The sequence below is a fragment of the Taudactylus pleione genome, unplaced genomic scaffold, assembly GCF_031769625.1.
Source record: "Taudactylus pleione unplaced genomic scaffold, aTauple2 ptg000819l, whole genome shotgun sequence".
NCBI lineage: Eukaryota > Metazoa > Chordata > Amphibia > Anura > Myobatrachidae > Taudactylus > Taudactylus pleione.
Window position 1 is genome coordinate 544,392 of NW_028285221.1, and position 19,189 is coordinate 563,580.

Here is a 19,189-nt window from a genome sequence, read left to right on the forward strand (position 1 = left end):
GACAGAGCATATACCTAACTGAATCCCTTCCATTTCATTTAGGCCTTGTCTTTTTCCGACTTTGTAGGACAATTTTGCACACTATGACATTTGCCACTAGAATAGAGGCAGAATCCTAGAATCCATCTCCTGTTTTTCTCTCCTGCAGAAATCCGGAATGCTCCAATCTGCATAGGTTCCACAGAATCCTCCTGAGTAGTAGATACAGAGGCACAAAATGACCACTGAGGCAAATCTCTTTCCATCTTTCGTTTTCTAATTCACCTGTCAATTTTAATTGCAAACTGCATGAGACTGTCCAGGGACTCAGGAACCGGGTACTGGATTAGGAAGTCCTTAATTTGTTCCAATTGGCCAGCTGGCTGCACAAAGCTGGGTCATTCCACCCACTGTCCGTGGCCAAGTGTCCGAATTCCATGCTGTAAATCTCAGCTGAATTTCAGCCCCACCTGAGGGCCTGAAGATGTGATTCAGCAGATGCGACCTGGTCAGGGTCATCATACAAGTCACCAAGGGCTTTAGAGAATGCTCCCACTGTTACCAGAGCTGTGTGTTTCGGGGTTAATCCAAAAGCCCATGTTTGTCGATCCTCTTTTAATAAAAACAATATGATTCCAACTCTTTGTGCTTCAAAGCCAGAGGTATAACGGAATTAATTGAAAATAAAATTTGCGTTATTTCTGAAATTAAAGAATCTTTTTCGGTCACCAGAGAAGCGATCAGGCAGATTGATTTTGGGTTTGTTTATGGCGCCCTGTGTGATTGGAGCCAACCTATGATTTTCTTCCTGTGAAGTTACCCTTAAGGTTAACTCTTGTACCATCTGGGTTAAATTCTGGATTTAATTTGCCAGGATTTGCTCAGGACTTTGTGGAGTCGGCTCCATAATGCACTGTATTACTACCAGCTATTAGTTGGCTGGTGATAATGTTATGAAACACACCTGTATATGTATAAGATCCCTATAGCCTCCTACTGAGTTCTTCTGCCTATAGCAACAACCTGGTGTTCCCATAGAGTTGAATACACTCACTGGTACTTAGGTATTCGCCAGGCCCTAAGCTCAGGCAGTTGGGGTTTATACAATGCACGGGTGATCTCAGAATATTGGCTGGAATAGATACAGATACATTAAAGGGTCAGGGTAATTGCAGAACCAGAACCAGCATCAACAGGGTCAATTGCAGGACAGTTTGTCTGGATAGCCAACAGGTGAAGTATCAGACAGCAACAATTATCCACAATAGAAAGACTTGCAGGTGTAACAGCAACACAGAATCAAACACAGTATATATATTGAATGGCAGAGTTACTATAGCTCAAAAGTTCCACAAGCACATAGTAAACTGGAAACAGACACAGCCGGGCATATGCAGAGCAGGAGACCAGTACAGCGATATACAGGGAATGGACCAGGCAGCAGCACTGAGGTATAAGCTATCACCGGTGTGGAAGTTCAGCACTGCCTGGGGAATAACAAGAGCATGAACCAATCGCCAGCTGAGGAGAGGAGCAGCCCCTCTAATGATATATCAATAGCAGCTGGGCGAAGGCACATACAGCTAGGCCCTGCCTGTCAAGTTAATTCAGAGCCAGAGTGCCATGTGGCCACCCGGCGTCACAGTACATCAGCAACCAGCAGGACCAGCGACCCATGCGGCAGTGTGACGCGGCGTCGCGGTTGCCCAGCAACAGCCGATACCCACTGAAGTGATGAGCCGCACTGGCAACCCATAACATATAGAAGCCACAAAATCTACGGGTGGAGAATGTGGAGACTTATACAGAGCTTCTCACAACAAGCTGGGAACCGGTCCCGGAATAAGTTATTGTTGCAAAGTTATTGGGAGATGAAATGATTTGTTGAATTTATTAAGATCATATGTTTTTATATATATTGCTAGTAGTATTTTTCAAAAATGAAAATCACATTTTGCTGTATATTTATCTATATACTTGCCTGTGCAAAGCTGTATTTATAATATATTGACGTTAACAAGATTATAAATTAATATATTAATTTAATTAATAGACTAATTAATTAATAGACTAATTTAGATTATATTTAATAGCGTTGGCCAAATTCTATTTCTTTTAGTACATTCTCCTATTGAGGGGTTATTTAATTTCAATTTACTGACTTAGCAACTTTTTATTAACTACAGTATTAGTGCCACTTTATTCTTGGTGATTGTTTGCAGACACATTGAGCCACCAGTATGTGTCGTGGCGTAAACCCAAGTGTTATACTGTACAACCACTACGCAGTGTATTATTTATAACATAAGTCCCAGAGAGACAGTAACTATACGCATTGCCATCATGCTGGGTGCACAAATACCTAAATAATTGCTCTTGTTAAATGAAAACCCAACATGGAGATAAAACAACAAGTTCTCACCACTCCACTATACTCCGCTCTCCCAGGACCTCTCGGATCTCCTCCCGGCATCTCTCCTGGTGCTCGGGGTACTTGGACATACAGTATAATATCCAGGAGACCCCACTGGCTGTAGTATCATGTCCCTCAAACATGAATGTGTCCACCTCCGCCCGCAGGTCCTCATCAGACAGGCCCTGACCGCTCTCATCCTGGGGAGTTACAAAGAAAAAGTCGATGATTCTCTTTTTTGTGAATTGGAAATCTTTGGGACTTATTTTACAGTAAAATAGACTAAAATTGAGTAAAAGTATAATGCAAAGCTGCAAGTTGTGTTCTTCAAACAATTCAAACAGTTTTAATTTGTGAAAAATTGGTCTACAGATGCACAGCACACAGTCCAAGTCATTTTTGTACAAAATGCGTATTATTGTGAATTAAAGAAATAAACAAAGCCAAAAACGAGACTTCACACTGATAAGTTTTCATTGTAAATGGGGTGTCATCTATTTGCAGTGCAGAACATCCAAATAAGAAAAACAAAATTGTGGTGCGAGCAAAAATTAACTTTATTTACCCAAATTGCATTAGTGTTTGAAGTTCCACCTAAAACAAGCTGCAAACTGTACCTCCTCCTTGGAATAAGGGCATCAAGAAGCAAGAACTTTAGGGAACCACTGTCTTACACAGTAACCACAGGATCCCCATCTTGTGGTCGGCGATATTAGTGCAGGGATAAGGGAATGGAGCTGTCAGTAGTCAGTGTGGTGTGAGGTATTAGTGCAGGGATAAGGGAATAGAGCTGTCAGTAGTCAGTGTGATGTGCGGTATTAGTGCAGGGATAAGGGAATGGAGCTGTCAGTAGTCAGTGTGATGTGCGGTATTAGTGCAGGGATAAGGGAATAGAGCTGTCAGTAGTCAGTGTGATGTGCGGTATTAGTGCAGGGATAAGGGAATGGAGCTGTTAGTAGTCAGTGTGCTGTGCGGTATTAGTGCAGGGATAAGGGAATGGAGCTGTCAGTAGTCAGTGTGATGTGCGGTATTAGTGCAGGGATAAGGGAATGGAGCTGTTAGTAGTCAGTGTGCTGTGCGGTATTAGTGCAGGGATAAGGGAATGGAGCTGTCAGTAGTCAGTGTTCTGTGCGGTATTAGTGCAGGGATAAGGGAATGGAGCTGTCAGTAGTCAGTGTGCTGTGCGGTATTAGAGCAGGGATAAGGGAATGGAGCTGTCAATAGTCAGTGTACTGTGCAGTATTGGTGTAGGGATGAGGGAATGGAGCTGTCAGTAGTCAGTGTGCTGTGCGGTATTAGTGCAGGGATAAGGGAATGGAGCTGTCAGTAGTCAGTGTGCTGTGCGGTATTAGTGCAGGGATAAGGGAATGGAGCTGTCAGTAGTCAGTGTGCTGTGCGGTATTAGTGCAGGGATAAGGGAATGGAGCTGTCAGTAGTCAGTGTGCTGTGCGGTATTAGTGCAGGGATAAGGGAATGGAGATGTCAGTAGTCAGTGTGCTGTGCAGTATTAGTGCAGGGCTAAGGGAATGGAGCTGTCAGTAGTCAGTATGCTGTGTGGTATTAGTGCAGGGATAAGGGAATGGAGCTGTCAGTAGTCAGTGTGCTGTGCGGTATTAGTGCAGGGATAAGGGAATGGAACTGTCAGTAGTCAGTGTACTGTGCACTATTAGTGCAGGGGTAAGGGAATGGAGCTGTCAGTAGTCAGTGTGCTGTGCGGTATTAATGCAGGGATAAGGGAATGGAGCTGTCAGTAGTCAGTGTGCTGTGCGGTATTAGTGCAGGGATAAGGGAATGGAGCTGTCAGTAGTCAGTGTGCTGTGCGGTATTAGTGCAGGGATATGGGAATATAGCTGTCAGTGGTCAGTGTACATTGCAGTATTAGTGCAGGGATAAGGGAGGGGAGCTGTCAGTAGTCAGTGTTCTGTGCGGTATTAGTGCAGGGATAAGGGAATGGAGCTGTCAGTAGTCAGTGTGCTGTGCGGTATTAGAGCAGGGATAAGGGAATGGAGCTGTCAGTAGTCAGTGTGCTGTGCGGTATTGGTGTAGGGATGAGGGAATGGAGCTGTCAGTAGTCAGTGTGCTGTGCGGTATTAGTGCAGGGATAAGGGAATGGAGCTGTCAGTAGTCAGTGTGCAGTGTGGTATTAATGCAGGGATAAGGGAATGGAGTTGTCAGTAGACAGTGTGCTGTGCGGTATTAGTGCAGGGATAAGGGAATGGAGCTGTCAGTAGTCAGTGTGCTGTGCGGTATTAGTGCAGGGATAAGGGAATGGAGCTGTCAGTAGTCAGTGTGCTGTGCGGTATTAGTGCAAGGATAAGGGAATGGAGCTGTCAGTAGTCAGTGTGCTGTGCGGTATTAGTGCAGGGATAAGGGAATGGAGCTGTCAGTAGTCAGTGTGCTGTGCGGTATTAGTGCAGGGATAAGGGAATGGAGATGTCAGTAGTCAGTGTGCTGTGCAGTATTTGTGCAAGGCTAAGGGAATGGAGCTGTCAGTAGTCAGTATGCTGTGTGGTATTAGTGCAGGGATAAGGGAATGGAGCTGTCAGTGTGCTGTGCGGTATTAGTGCAGGGATAAGGGAATGGAACTGTCAGTAGTCAGTGTACTGTGCACTATTAGTGCAGGGGTAAGGGAATGGAGCTGTCAGTAGTCAGTGTGCTGTGCAGTATTAATGCAGGGATAAGGGAATGGAGCTGTCAGTAGTCAGTGTGCTGTGCGGTATTAGTGCAGGGATAAGGGAATGGAGCTGTCAGTAGTCAGTGTGCTGTGCGGTATTAGTGCAGGGATATGGGAATATAGCTGTCAGTGGTCAGTGTACTTTGCAGTATTAGTGCAGGGATAAGGGAGGGGAGCTGTCAGTAGTCAGTGTGGTGTGCGGTATTAGTGCAGGGATAAGGGAATGGAGCTGTCAGTAGTCAGTGTTCTGTGCGGTATTAGTGCAGGGATAAGGGAATGGAGCTGTCAGTAGTCAGTGTGCTGTGCGGTATTAGAGCAGGGATAAGGGAATGGAGCTGTCAGTAGTCAGTGTGCTGTGCGGTATTGGTGTAGGGATGAGGGAATGGAGCTGTCAGTAGTCAGTGTGCTGTGCGGTATTAGTGCAGGGATAAGGGAATGGAGCTGTCAGTAGTCAGTGTGCAGTGTGGTATTAATGCAGGGATAAGGGAATGGAGTTGTCAGTAGACAGTGTGCTGTGCGGTATTAGTGCAGGCATAAGGGAATGGAGCTGTCAGTAGTCAGTGTGCTGTGCGGTATTAGTGCAGGGATAAGGGAATGGAGCTGTCAGTAGTCAGTGTGCTGTGCGGTATTAGTGCAGGGATAAGGGAATGGAGCTGTCAGTAGTCAGTGTGCTGTGCGGTATTAGTGCAGGGATAAGGGAATGGAGATGTCAGTAGTCAGTGTGCTGTGCGGTATTAGTGTAGGGATAAGGGAATGGAGATGTCAGTAGTCAGTGTGGTGTGCGGTATTAGTGTAGGGATAAGGGAATGGAGCTGTCAGTAGTCAGTGTGCTGTGCGGTATTAGTGCAGGGATAAGGGAATGGAGATGTCAGTAGTCAGTGTGCTGTGCAGTATTAGTGCAGGGCTAAGGGAATGGAGCTGTCAGTAGTCAGTATGCTGTGTGGTATTAGTGCAGGGATAAGGGAATGGAGCTGTCAGTAGTCATTGTGCTGTGCGGTATTAGTGTAGGGATAAGGGAATGGAACTGTCAGTAGTCAGTGTACTGTGCACTATTAGTGCAGGGGTAAGGGAATGGAGCTGTCAGTAGTCAGTGTGCTGTGCGGTATTAGTGCAGGGATAAGGGAATGGAGCTGAAAGTAGTCAGTGTGCTGTGCGGTATTAGTGCAGGGATATGGGAATATAGCTGTCAGTGGTCAGGGTACTTTGCAGTATTAGTGCAGGGATAAGGGAGTGGAGCTGTCAGTAGTCAGAGTGCTGTGTGGTATTAGTGCAGGGATAAGGGAATGGACCTGTCAGTAGTCAGTGTGCTGTGCGGTAGTGCAGGGATAAGGGAATGGAGCTGTCAGTAGTCAGTGTGGTGTGTGGTATTAGTGCAGGGATAAGGGAATGGAGCTGTCAGTAGTCAGTGTACTGTGCGGTACTAGTGCAGGGATAAGGGAATAGAGCTGTCAGTAGTCAGTGTGCTGTGCGGTATTAGTGCAGGGATAAGGGAATGGTGCTGTCAGTAGTCAGTGTGCTGTGCGGTATTAGTGCAGGGATAAGGGAATGGAGCTGTCAGTAGTCAGTGTGGTGTGCGGCATCAGTGCATGGATAAGGGAATGGAGCTGTCAGTGGTCAGTGTGCTGTGCGGTATTAGTGCAGGGATAAGGGAATGGTGCTGTCAGTAGTCAGTGTGCTGTGCGGTATTAGTGCAGGGATAAGGGAATGGAGCTGTCAGTAGTCAGTGTGCTGTGCGGTATTAGAGCTGGGATAAGGGAATGGTGCTGTCAGTAGTCGGTGTGCTGTGCAGTATTGGTGTAGGGATGAGGGAATGGAGCTGTCAGTAGTCAGTGTGCTGTGCAGTATTGGTGTAGGGATGAGGGAATGGAGCTGTCAGTGGTCATTGTACTTTGCGGTATTAATGCAGAGATACGGGAATGGAGCTGTCAGTAGTCAGTGTGCTGTGCGGTATTAATGCAGGTATAAGGGAATGGAGCTGTCAGTAGTCAGTGTGCTGTGTGGTATTAGTGCAGGGATAAGGGAATGGAGATGTCAGTAGTCAGTGTGCTGTGCGGTATTAGTGCAGGGATAAGGGAATGGAGCTGTCAGTAGTCAGTGTGCTGTGTAGTATTAGTGCAGGGATAAGGGAATGGAGCTGTCAGTAGTCAGTGTGCTGTGCGATATTAGTGCAGGGATAATGGAATGGAGCTGTCAGTAGTCAGTGTGCTATGCGGTATTAATGCAGGGATAAGGGAATGGAGCTGTCAGTAGTCAGAGTGCTGTGCACTATTAATGCAGGGATAAGGGAATGGAGATGTCAGTAGTCAGTGTGCTGTGCGGTATTAGTGCAGGGATAAGGGAATGGAGCTGTCAGTAGTCAGTGTGTTGTGTGGTATTAGTGCAGTGATAAGGGAATGGAGCTGTCAGTAGTCAGTTTGCTGTGCGGTATTAGTGCAGGGATAAGGGAATGGAGCAGTCAGTAGTCAGTGTGCTGTGCGGTATTAGTGCAGATATAAGGGAATGGAGCTGTCAGTAGTCAGTGTGCTGTGCGGTATTAGTGCAGGGATAAGGGAATGGAGCTGTCAGTAGTCAGTGTGCTGTGCGGTATTAGAGCAGGGATTAGGGAATGGAGCTGTCAGTAGTCAGTGTGCTGTGCGGTATTGGTGTAGGGATGAGGGAATGGAGCTGTCAGTAGTCAGTGTGCTGTGCAGTATTGATGTAGGGATGAGGGAATAGAGCGGTCAGTAGTCAGTGTGCTGTGCGGTATTAGTGCAGGGATAAGGGAATAGAGCGGTCAGTAGTCAGTGTCCTGTGCGGTATTAGTGCAGGGATAAGGGAATGGAGCTGTCAGTAGTCAGTGTGCTGTGCGGTATTAGAGCAGGGATAAGGGAATGGAGCTGTCAGTAGTCAGTGTGCTGTGCAGTATTGGTGTAGGGATGAGGGAATGGAGCTGTCAGTAGTCAGTGTGCTGTGCGGTATTAGTGCAGGGATAAGGGAATGGAGCTGTCAGTAGTCAGTGTGCAGTGTGGTATTAGTGCAGGGATAAGGGAATGGAGCTGTCAGTAGTCAGTGTGCAGTGCGATATTAGTGCAGGGATAAGGGAATGGAGCTGTCAGTAGTCAGTGTGCTGTGCGATATTAGTGCAGGGATAAGGGAATGGAGCTGTCAGTAGTCATTGTAATGTGCGGTATTAGTGCAGGGATAAGGGAATGGAGCTGTCAGTAGTCAGTGTGCTGTGCGGTATTAGTGCAGGGATAAGGGAATGGAGATGTCAGTAGTCAGTGTGCTGTGTGGTATTAGTGCAGGGATAAGGGAATGGAGCTGTCAGTAGTCAGTTTGCTGTGTGGTATTAGTGCAGGGATAAGGGAATGGAGCTGTCAGTAGTCAGTGTTCTGTGCGGTGTTAGTGCAGGGATAAGGGAATTGAGAGGTCAGTAGTCAGTGTGCTGTGCGGTATTAGTGCAGGGATAAGGGAATGGAGCTGTCAGTAGTCAGTGTGTTGTGCGGTATTAGAGCAGGGATAAGGGAATGGAGCTGACAGTAGTCAGTTTGCTGTGCGGTATTAGTGCAGGGATAAGGGAATGGAGCAGTCAGTAGTCAGTGTGCTGTGCGGTATTAGTGCAGGGATAAGGGAATGGAGCTGTCAGTAGTCAGTGTGCTGTGCGGTATTAGAGCAGGGATAAGGGAATGGTGCTGTCAGTAGTCAGTGTGCTGTGCGGTATTAGTGCAGGGATAAGGGAATGGAGCTGTCAGTAGTCAGTGTGCTGTGCAGTATTGGTGTAGGGATGAGGGAATGGAGCTGTCAGTGGTCATTGTACTTTGTGGTATTAGTGCAGGGATAAGGGAATGGAGCTGTCAGTAGTCAGTGTGGTGTGCGGTATTAGTGCAGGGATAAGGGAATGGAGCTGTCAGTAGACAGTGTGCTGTGCGGTATTAATGCAGAGATATGGGAATGGAGCTGTCAGTAGTCAGTGTGCTGTGCGGTATTAATGCAGGTATAAGGGAATGGAGCTGTCAGTAGTCAGTGTGCTGTGCGGTATTAGTGCAGGGATAAGGGAATGGAGATGTCAGTAGTCAGTGTGCTGTGCGGAATTAGTGCAGGGATAAGGGAATGGAGCTGTCAGTAGTCAGTGTGCTGTGTGGTATTAGTGCAGGGATAAGGGAATGGAGCTGTCAGTAGTCAGTGTGCTGTGCGATATTAGTGCAGGGATAATGGAATGGAGCTGTCAGTAGTCAGTGTGCTCTGCGGTATTAGTGCAGGGATAAGGGAATGGAGCTGTCAGTAGTCAGTGTGCTATGCGGTATTAGTGCAGGGATAAGGGAATGGAGCTGTCAGTAGACGGTGTGCTGTGCGGTATTAATGCAGGGATAAGGGAATGGAGCTGTCAGTAGTCAGTGTGCTGTGCAGTATTAATGCAGGGATAAGGGAATGGAGATGTCAGTAGTCAGTGTGCTGTGCGGTATTAGAGCAGGGATAAGGGAATGGAGCTGTCAGTAGTCAGTGTGCTGTGCAGTATTGGTGTAGGGATGAGGGAATGGAGCTGTCAGTAGTCATTGTGCTGTGCGGTATTAGTGCAGGGATAAGGGAATGGAGCTGTCAGTAGTCAGTGTGCAGTGTGGTATTAGTGCAGGGATAAGGGAATGGAGCTGTCAGTAGTCAGTGTGCAGTGCGATATTAGTGCAGGGATAAGGGAATGGAGCTGTCAGTAGTCAGTGTGCTGTGCGATATTAGTGCAGGGATAAGGGAATGGAGCTGTCAGTAGTCATTGTACTGTGCGGTATTAGTGCAGGGATAAGGGAATGGTGCTGTCAGTAGTCAGTGTGCTGTGCGGTATTAGTGCAGGGATAAGGGAATGGAGCTGTCAGTAGTCAGTGTGCTGTGTGGTATTAGTGCAGGGATAAGGGAATGGAGCTGTCAGTAGTCAGTTTGCTGTGCGGTATTAGTGCAGGGATAAGGGAATGGAGCTGTCAGTAGTCAGTGTTCTGTGCGGTATTAGTGCAGGGATAAGGGAATAGAGAGTTCAGTAGTCAGTGTGCTGTGCGGTATTAGTGCAGGGATAAGGGAATGGAGCTGTCAGTAGTCAGTGTGCTGTGCGGTATTAGAGCAGGGATAAGGGAATGGAGCTGTCAGTAGTCAGTGTGCTGTGCAGTATTGGTGTAGGGATGAGGGAATGGAGCTGTCAGTATTCAGTGTGCTGTGCGGTATTAGTGCAGGGAAAAGGGAATGGAGCTGTTAGTAGTCAGTGTGCAGATTGGTATTAATGCAGGGATAAGGGAAAGGAGTTGTCAGTAGTCAGTGTGCTGTGCGGTATTAGTGCAGGGATAATGGAATGGAGCTGTCAGTAGTCAGTGTGCTGTGCGGTATTAGTGCAGGGATTAGGGAATGGAGCTGTCAGTAGTCAGTGTGCTGTGCGGTATTAGTGCAGGTATAAGGGAATGGAGCTGTCAGTAGTCAGTGTGCTGTGCGGTATTAGTGCAGGGATAAGGGAATGGAGCTGTCAGTAGTCAGTGTGCTGTGAGGTATTACTGCAGGGATAAGGGAATGGAGATGTCAGTAGTCAGTGTGCTGTGCGGTATTAGTGCAGGGATAAGGGAATGGAGCTGTCAGTAGTCAGTGTGCTGTGCAGTATTAGTGCAGGGATAAGGGAATGGAACTGTCAGTAGTCAGTGTACTGTGCACTATTAGTGCAGGGGTAAGGGAATGGAGCTGTCAGTAGTCAGTGTGCTGTGCGGTATTAGTGCAGGGATAAGGGAATGGAGCTGTCAGTAGTCAGTGTGCTGTGCGGTATTAGTGCAGGGATAAGGGAATGGAGCTGTCAGTAGTCCGCGTGTTGTGCGGTATTAGTGCAGGGATATGGGAATATAGCTGTCAGTGGTCAGTGTACTTTGCAGTATTAGTGCAGGGATAAGGGAGTGGAGCTGTCAGTAGTCAGTGTGCTGTGCGGTATTAGTGCAGGGATAAGGGAATGGAGCTGTCAGTAGTCAGTGTGCTGTGCGGTATTAGAGCAGGGATAAGGGAATGGAGCTGTCAGTAGTCAGTGTGCTGTGCAGTATTGGTGTAGGGATGAGGGAATGGAGCTGTCAGAAGTCAGTGTGCTGTGCGGTATTAGTGCAGGGATAAGGGAATGGAGCTGTCAGTAGTCAGTGTGCTGTGCGGTATTAGTGCAGGGATAATGGAATGGAGCTGTCAGTAGTCAGAGTGTTGTGCGGTATTAGTGCAGGGATATGGGAATATAGCTGTCAGTGGTCAGTGTACTTTGCAGTATTCGTGCAGGGATAAGGGAGTGGAGCTGTCAGTAGTCAGTGTGCTGTGCGGTATTAGTGCAGGGATAAGGGAATGGAGCTGTCAGAAGTCAGTGTGCTGTGCGGTATTAGTGCAGGGATAAGGGAATGGAGCTGTCAGTAGTTAGTGTGCTGTGCGGTATTAGAGCAGGGATAAGGGAATGGAGCTGTCAGTAGTCAGTGTGCTGTGCAGTATTGGTGTAGGGATGAGGGAATGGAGCTGTCAGAAGTCAGTGTGCTGTGCGGTATTAGTGCAGGGATAAGGAAATGGAGCTGTCAGTAGTCAGTGTGCAGTGTGGTATTAATGCAGGGATAAGGGAATGGAGTTGTCAGTAGTCAGTGTGCTGTGCGGTATTAGTGCAGGGATAAGGGAATGGAGCTGTCAGTAGACAGTGTGCTGTGCGGTATTAGTGCAGGGATAAGGGAATGGAGCTGTCAGTAGTCAGTGTGCTGTGCGGTATTAGTGCAGGTATAAGGGAATGGGGCTGTCAGTAGTCAGTGTGCTGTGCGGTATTAGTGCAGGGATAAGGGAATGGAGCTGTCAGCAGTCAGTGTGCTGTGCGGTATTACTGCAGGGATAAGGGAATGGAGATGTCAGTAGTCAGTGTGCTGTGTGGTAATAGTGCAGGGATAAGGGAATGGAACTGTCAGTAGTCAGTGTACTGTGCACTATTAGTGCAGGGATAAGGGAATGGAGCTGTCAGTAGTCAGTGTGCTGTGCAGTAATAGTGCAGGGATAAGGGAATGGAACTGTCAGTAGTCAGTGTACTGTGCACTATTAGTGCAGGGATAAGGGAATGGAGCTGTCAGTAGTCAGTGTGCTGTACGGTATTAGTGCAGGGATAAGGGAATGGAGCTGTCAGTAGTCAGTGTGCTGTGCAGTATTAGTGCAGGGATAAGGGAATGGAGATGTCAGTAGTCAGTGTGCTGTGCGGTATTAGTGCAGGGATAAGGGAATGGAGCTGTCAGCAGTCAGTGTGCTGTGCGGTATTAGTGCAGGGATAAGGGAATGGAGCTGTCAGTAGTCAGTGTGCTGTGCGGTATTAGTGTAGGGATAAGGGAATGGAGCTGTCAGTAGTCAGTGTGCTGTGTGGTATTAGTGCAGGGATAAGGGAATGGAGCTGTCAGTAGTCAGTGTGCTGTGCGGTCTTAGTGCAGGGATAAGGGAATGGAGCTGTCAGTAGTCAGTGTTCTGTGTAGTATTAGTGCAGGGATAAGGGAATGGAGCTGTCAGTAGTCAGTGTGCTGTGCGGTATTAGTGCTGGGATAACGGAATGGAGCTGTCAGTATTCAGTGTGCTGTGTGGTATTACTGCAGGGATGAGGAAATGGAGCTGTCAGTAGTCAGTGTGCTGTGCGGTATTAGTGCAGGGATAAGGGAATGGAGCTGTCAGTATTCAGTGTGCTGTGCGGTATTAGTGCAGGGATAAAGGAATGGAGCTGTCAGTAGTCAGTGTGCTGTGCGGTATTAGTGCAGGGATAAGGGAATGGAGCTGTAAGTAGTCAGTGTGCTGTGCGGTATTAGTGCAGGGATAAGGGAATGGAGCTGTCAGTAGTCAATGTGCTGTGCGGTATTAGTGCAGGGATAAGGGAATGGAGATGTCAGTAGTCAGTGTGATCTGCAGTATTAGTGCAGGGATAAGGGAAAGGAGCTGTCAGTAGTCAGTGTGCTGTGCGGTATTAGTGCAGGGATAAGGGAATGGAGCTGTCAGTAGTCAGTGTGATGTGCGGTATTAGTGCAGGGATAAGGGAATGGTGCTGTCAGTAGTCAGTGTGATGTGCGGTATTAGTGCAGGGATAAATGATTAGAGCTGTCAGTAGTCAGTGTGCTGTGCGGTAGAGCAGGGATAAGGGAATGGAGATGTCAGTAGTCAGTGTGCTGTGCGGTATTAGTGTAGGGATAAGGGAATGGAGCTGTCAGTAGTCAGTGTGCTGTGCGGTATTAGTGCAGGGATAAGGGAATGGAGATGTCAGTAGTCAGTGTGATGTGCGGTATTAGTGCAGGGATAAGGGAAAGGAGCTGTCAGTAGTCAGTGTGCTGTGCGGTATTAGTGCAGGGATAAGGGAATGGAGATGTCAGTAGTCAGTGTGCTATGCGGTATTAGTGCAGGGATAAGGGAATGGAGCTGTCAGTAGTCAGTGTGCTGTGCGGTATTAGTGCAAGGATAAGGGAATGGAGCTGTCAGTAGTCAGTGTGCTGTACGGTATTAGTGCAGGGATAAGGGAATGGAGCTGTCAGTAGTCAGTGTGCTGTGCGGTATTAGTGCAGGGATAAGGGAATGGAGCTGTCAGTAGTCAGTGTGCTGTGCGGTATTAGTGCAGGGATAAGGGAATGGAGCTGTAAGTAGTCAGTGTGCTGTGCGGTATTAGTGCAGGGATAAGGGAATGGAGCTGTCAGTAGTCAGTGTGCTGTGCGGTATTAGTGCAGGGATAAGGGAATGGAGCTGTCAGTAGTCAGTGTGCTGTGCGGTATTAGTGCAGGGATAAGGGAATAGAGCTGTCCGTAGTCAGTGTGGTGTGCGGTATTAGTGCAGGGATAAGGGAATGGTGCTGTCAGTAGTCAGTGTGCTGTGTGGTATTAATGCAGGGATAAGGGAATGGAGCTGTCAGTAGTCAGTGTGATGTGCGGTATTAGTGCAGGGATAAGGGACTGGAGCTGTCAGTAGTCAGTGTGCTGTGCGGTATTAGTGCAGGGATAAGGGAATGGAGCTGTCAGTAGTCAGTGTGCTGTGCGGTATTAGTGCAGGGATAAGGGAATGGAGCTGTCAGTAGTCAGTGTGGTGTGCGGTATTAGTGCAGGGATAAGGGAATGGAGCTGTCAGTAGTCAGTGTGCTGTGCGGTATTAGTGCAGGGATAAGGGAATGGAGCTGTCAGTAGTCAGTGTGCTGTGCGGTATTAGTGCAGGGATAAGGGAATGGAGCTGTCAGTAGTCAGTGTGCTGTGCGGTATTAGTGCAGGGATAAGGGAATGGAGCTGTCAGTACTCAGTGTGCTGTGTGGTATTAGTGCAGGGATAAGGGAATGGAGCTGTCAGTAGTCAGTTTGCTGTGCGGTATTAGTGCAGGGATAAGGGAATGGAGCTGTCAGTAGTCAGTGTTCTGTGAGGTATTAGTGCAGGGATAAGGGAATAGAGCGGTCAGCAGTCAGTGTGCTGTGCGGTATTAGTGCAGGGATAAGGGAATGGAGCTGTTAGTAGTCAGAGTGCTGTGCGGTATTAGAGCAGGGATAAGGGAATGGAGCTGTCAGTAGTCAGTGTGCTGTGCACTATTGGTGTAGGGATGAGGGAATGGAGCTGTCAGTAGTCAGTGTGCTGTGCGGTATTAGTGCAGGGATAAGGGAATGGAGCTGTCAGTAGTCAGTGTGCAGTGTGGTATTAATGCAGGGATAAGGGAATTGAGTTGTCAGTAGTCAGTGTGCTGTGCGGTATTAGTGCAGGGATAAGGGAATGGAGCTGTCAGTAGTCAGTGTGCTGTGCGGTATTAGTGCAGGGATAAGGGAATGGAGCTGTCAGTAGTTAGTGTGCTGTGCGGTATTAGTGGAGGTATAAGGGAATGGAGCTGTCAGTAGTCAGTGTGATCTGCAGTATTAGTGCAGGGATAAGGGAATGGAGCTGTCAGTAGTCAGTGTGCTGTGCGGTATTAGTGCAGGGATAAGGGAATGGAGATGTCAGTAGTCAGTGTGATCTGCAGTATTAGTGCAGTGATAAGGGAATGGAGCTGTCAGTAGTCAGTGTGATGTGCGGTATTAGTGCAGGGATAAGGGAATGGAGCTGTCAGTAGTCAGTGTGATGTGCGGTATTAGTGCAGGGATAAGGGAATGGAGCTGTCAGTAGTCAGTGTGCTGTGCGGTAGTGCAGGGATAAGGGAATGGAGCTGTCAGTAGTCAGTGTGCTGTGCGGTATTTGTGTAGGGATAAGGGAATGGAGCTGTCAGTAGTCAGTGTGCTGTGCGGTATTAGTGGAGGTATAAGGGAATGGAGCTGTCAGTAGTCAGTGTGATCTGCAGTATTAGTGCAGGGATAAGGGAATGGAGCTGTCAGTAGTCAGTGTGCTGTGCGGTATTAGTGCAGGGATAAGGGAATAGAGCTGTCCGTAGTCAGTGTGGTGTGCGGTATTAGTGCAGGGATAAGGGAATGGAGCTGTCAGTAGTCAGTGTTCTGTGAGGTATTAGTGCAGGGATAAGGGAATAGAGCGGTCAGCAGTCAGTGTGCTGTGCGGTATTAGTGCAGGGATAAGGGAATGGAGCTGTCAGTAGTCAGAGTGCTGTGCGGTATTAGAGCAGGGATAAGGGAATGGAGCTGTCAGTAGTCAGTGTGCTGTGTACTATTGGTGTAGGGATGAGGGAATGGAGCTGTCAGTAGTCAGTGTGCTGTGCGGTATTAGTGCAGGGATAAGGGAATGGAGCTGTCAGTAGTCAGTGTGCAGTGTGGTATTAATGCAGGGATAAGGGAATTGAGTTGTCAGTAGTCAGTGTGCTGTGCGGTATTAGTGCAGGGATAAGGGAATGGAGCTGTCAGTAGTCAGTGTGCTGTGCGGTATTAGTGCAGGGATAAGGGAATGGAGCTGTCAGTAGTTAGTGTGCTGTGCGGTATTAGTGCAGGTATAAGGGAATGGAGCTGTCAGTAGTCAGTGTGATCTGCAGTATTAGTGCAGGGATAAGGGAATGGAGCTGTCAGTAGTCAGTGTGCTGTGCGGTATTAGTGCAGGGATAAGGGAATGGAGATGTCAGTAGTCAGTGTGATCTGCAGTATTAGTGCAGTGATAAGGGAATGGAGCTGTCAGTAGTCAGTGTGATGTGCGTTATTAGTGCAGGGATAAGGGAATGGAGCTGTCAGTAGTCAGTGTGATGTGCGGTATTAGTGCAGGGATAAGGGAATGGAGCTGTCAGTAGTCAGTGTGCTGTGCGGTAGTGCAGGGATAAGGGAATGGAGCTGTCAGTAGTCAGTGTGCTGTGCGGTATTAGTGCAGGGATAAGGGAATGGAGCTGTCAGTAGTCAGTGTTCTGTGAGGTATTAGTGCAGGGATAAGGGAATAGAGCGGTCAGCAGTCAGTGTGCTGTGCGGTATTAGTGCAAGGATAAGGGAATGGAGCTGTTAGTAGTCAGAGTGCTGTGCGGTATTAGAGCAGGGATAAGGGAATGGAGCTGTCAGTAGTCAGTGTGCTGTGCACTATTGGTGTAGGGATGAGGGAATGGAGCTGTCAGTAGTCAGTGTGCTGTGCGGTATTAGTGCAGGGATAAGGGAATGGAGCTGTCAGTAGTCAGTGTGCAGTGTGGTATTAATGCAGGGATAAGGGAATTGAGTTGTCAGTAGTCAGTGTGCTGTGCGGTATTAGTGCAGGGATAAGGGAATGGAGCTGTCAGTAGTCAGTGTGCTGTGCGGTATTAGTGCAGGGATAAGGGAATGGAGCTGTCAGTAGTTAGTGTGCTGTGCGGTATTAGTGCAGGTATAAGGGAATGGAGCTGTCAGTAGTCAGTGTGATCTGCAGTATTAGTGCAGGGATAAGGGAATGGAGCTGTCAGTAGTCAGTGTGCTGTGCGGTATTAGTGCAGGGATAAGGGAATGGAGCTGTCAGTAGTCAGTTTGCTGTGCGGTATTAGTGCAGGGATAAGGGAATGGAGCTGTCAGTAGTCAGTGTTCTGTGAGGTATTAGTGCAGGGATAAGGGAATAGAGCGGTCAGCAGTCAGTGTGCTGTGCGGTATTAGTGCAGGGATAAGGGAATGGAGCTGTTAGTAGTCAGAGTGCTGTGCGGTATTAGAGCAGGGATAAGGGAATGGAGCTGTCAGTAGTCAGTGTGCTGTGCACTATTGGTGTAGGGATGAGGGAATGGAGCTGTCAGTAGTCAGTGTGCTGTGCGGTATTAGTGCAGGGATAAGGGAATGGAGCTGTCAGTAGTCAGTGTGCAGTGTGGTATTAATGCAGGGATAAGGGAATTGAGTTGTCAGTAGTCAGTGTGCTGTGCGGTATTAGTGCAGGGATAAGGGAATGGAGCTGTCAGTAGTCAGTGTGCTGTGCGGTATTAGTGCAGGGATAAGGGAATGGAGCTGTCAGTAGTTAGTGTGCTGTGCGGTATTAGTGCAGGTATAAGGGAATGGAGCTGTCAGTAGTCAGTGTGATCTGCAGTATTAGTGCAGGGATAAGGGAATGGAGCTGTCAGTAGTCAGTGTGCTGTGCGGTATTAGTGCAGGGATAAGGGAATGGAGATGTCAGTAGTCAGTGTGATCTGCAGTATTAGTGCAGTGATAAGGGAATGGAGCTGTCAGTAGTCAGTGTGATGTGCGGTATTAGTGCAGGGATAAGGGAATGGAGCTGTCAGTAGTCAGTGTGATGTGCGGTATTAGTGCAGGGATAAGGGAATGGAGCTGTCAGTAGTCAGTGTGCTGTGCGGTAGTGCAGGGATAAGGGAATGGAGCTGTCAGTAGTCAGTGTGCTGTGCGGTATTAGTGTAGGGATAAGGGAATGGAGCTGCAGTAGTCAGTGTGATGTGCGGTATTAGTGCAGGGATAAGGGAATGGAGCTGTCAGTAGTTAGTGTGCTGTGCGGTATTAGTGCAGGGATAAGGGAATGGAGATGTCAGTAGTCAGTGTGCTGTGTGGTATTAGTGCAGGGATAAGGGAATGGAGCTGTCAGTAGTCAGTGTGCTGTGCGGTATTAGTGCAGGGATAAGGGAATGGAGCTGTCAGTAGTCAGTGTGCTGTGCGGTATTAGTGCAGGGATAAGGGAATGGAGCTGTCAGTATTCAGTGTGCTGTGCGGTATTAGTGCAGGGATAAAGGAATGGAGCTGTCAGTAGTCAGTGTGCTGTGCGGTATTAGTGCAGGGATAAGGGAATGGAGCTGTCAGTAGTCAGTGTGCTGTGCGGTATTAGTGCAGGGATAAGGGAATGGAGCTGTCAGTAGTCAGTGTGCTGTGCGGTATTAGTGCAGGGATAAGGGAATGGAGATGTCAGTAGTCAGTGTGATCTGCAGTATTAGTGCAGGGATAAGGGAAAGGAGCTGTCAGTAGTCAGTGTGCTGTGCGGTATTAGTGCAGGGATAAGGGAATGGAGCTGTCAGTAGTCAGTGTGCTGTGCGGTATTAGTGCAGGGATAAGGGAATGGAGCTGTCAGTAGATAGTGTGCTGTGCGGTATTAGTGTAGGGATAAGGGAATGGAGCTGTCAGTAGTCAGTGTGATGTGCGGTATTAGTGCAGGGATAAGGGAATGGAGCTGTCAGTAGTCAGTGTGCTGTGCGGTAATAGAGCAGGGATAAGGGAATGGAGATGTCAGTAGTCAGAGTGCTGTGCGGTATTAGTGCAGGGATAAGGGAATGGAGCTGTCAGTAGTCAGTGTGCTGTGCGGTATTAGTGCATGGATAAGGGAATGGAGCTGTCAGTAGTCAGTGTGCTGAGCGGTATTAGTGCAGGGATAAGGGAATGGAGCTGTCAGTATTCAGTGTGCTGTGCGGTATTAGTGCAGGGATAAAGGAATGGAGCTGTCAGTAGTCAGTGTGCTGTGCGGTATTAGTGCAGGGATAAGGGAATGGAGCTGTCAGTAGTCAGTGTGCTGTGCGGTATTAGTGCAGGGATAAGGGAATGGAGCTGTCAGTAGTCAGTGTGCTGTGCGGTATTAGTGCAGGGATAAGGGAATGGAGATGTCAGTAGTCAGTGTGATCTGCAGTATTAGTGCAGGGATAAGGGAAAGGAGCTGTCAGTAGTCAGTGTGCTGTGCGATATTAGTGCAGGGATAAGGGAATGGAGCTGTCAGTAGTCAGTGTGATGTGCGGTATTAGTGCAGGGATAAGGGAATGGAGCTGTCAGTAGTCAGTGTGATGTGCGGTATTAGTGCAGGGATAAATGATTAGAGCTGTCAGTAGTCAGTGTGCTGTGC

The 19,189-nt window shown here is 48.1% G+C and overlaps 1 protein-coding gene across 1 annotated transcript in view; it reads right to left on the bottom strand.

The window, feature by feature from the left end:
• Positions 1 to 19,189, bottom strand: part of LOC148474690 (cytochrome P450 4B1-like) — a 200,924-nt gene that overhangs the window by 43,010 nt on the left and 138,725 nt on the right. Inside the window, exon 8 of the mRNA XM_088458233.1 lies at positions 2,402 to 2,592. Within this exon, the coding sequence (XP_088314359.1) occupies positions 2,402 to 2,592 (191 nt within the window). The remainder of the gene's footprint in view (positions 1 to 2,401; positions 2,593 to 19,189) is intronic.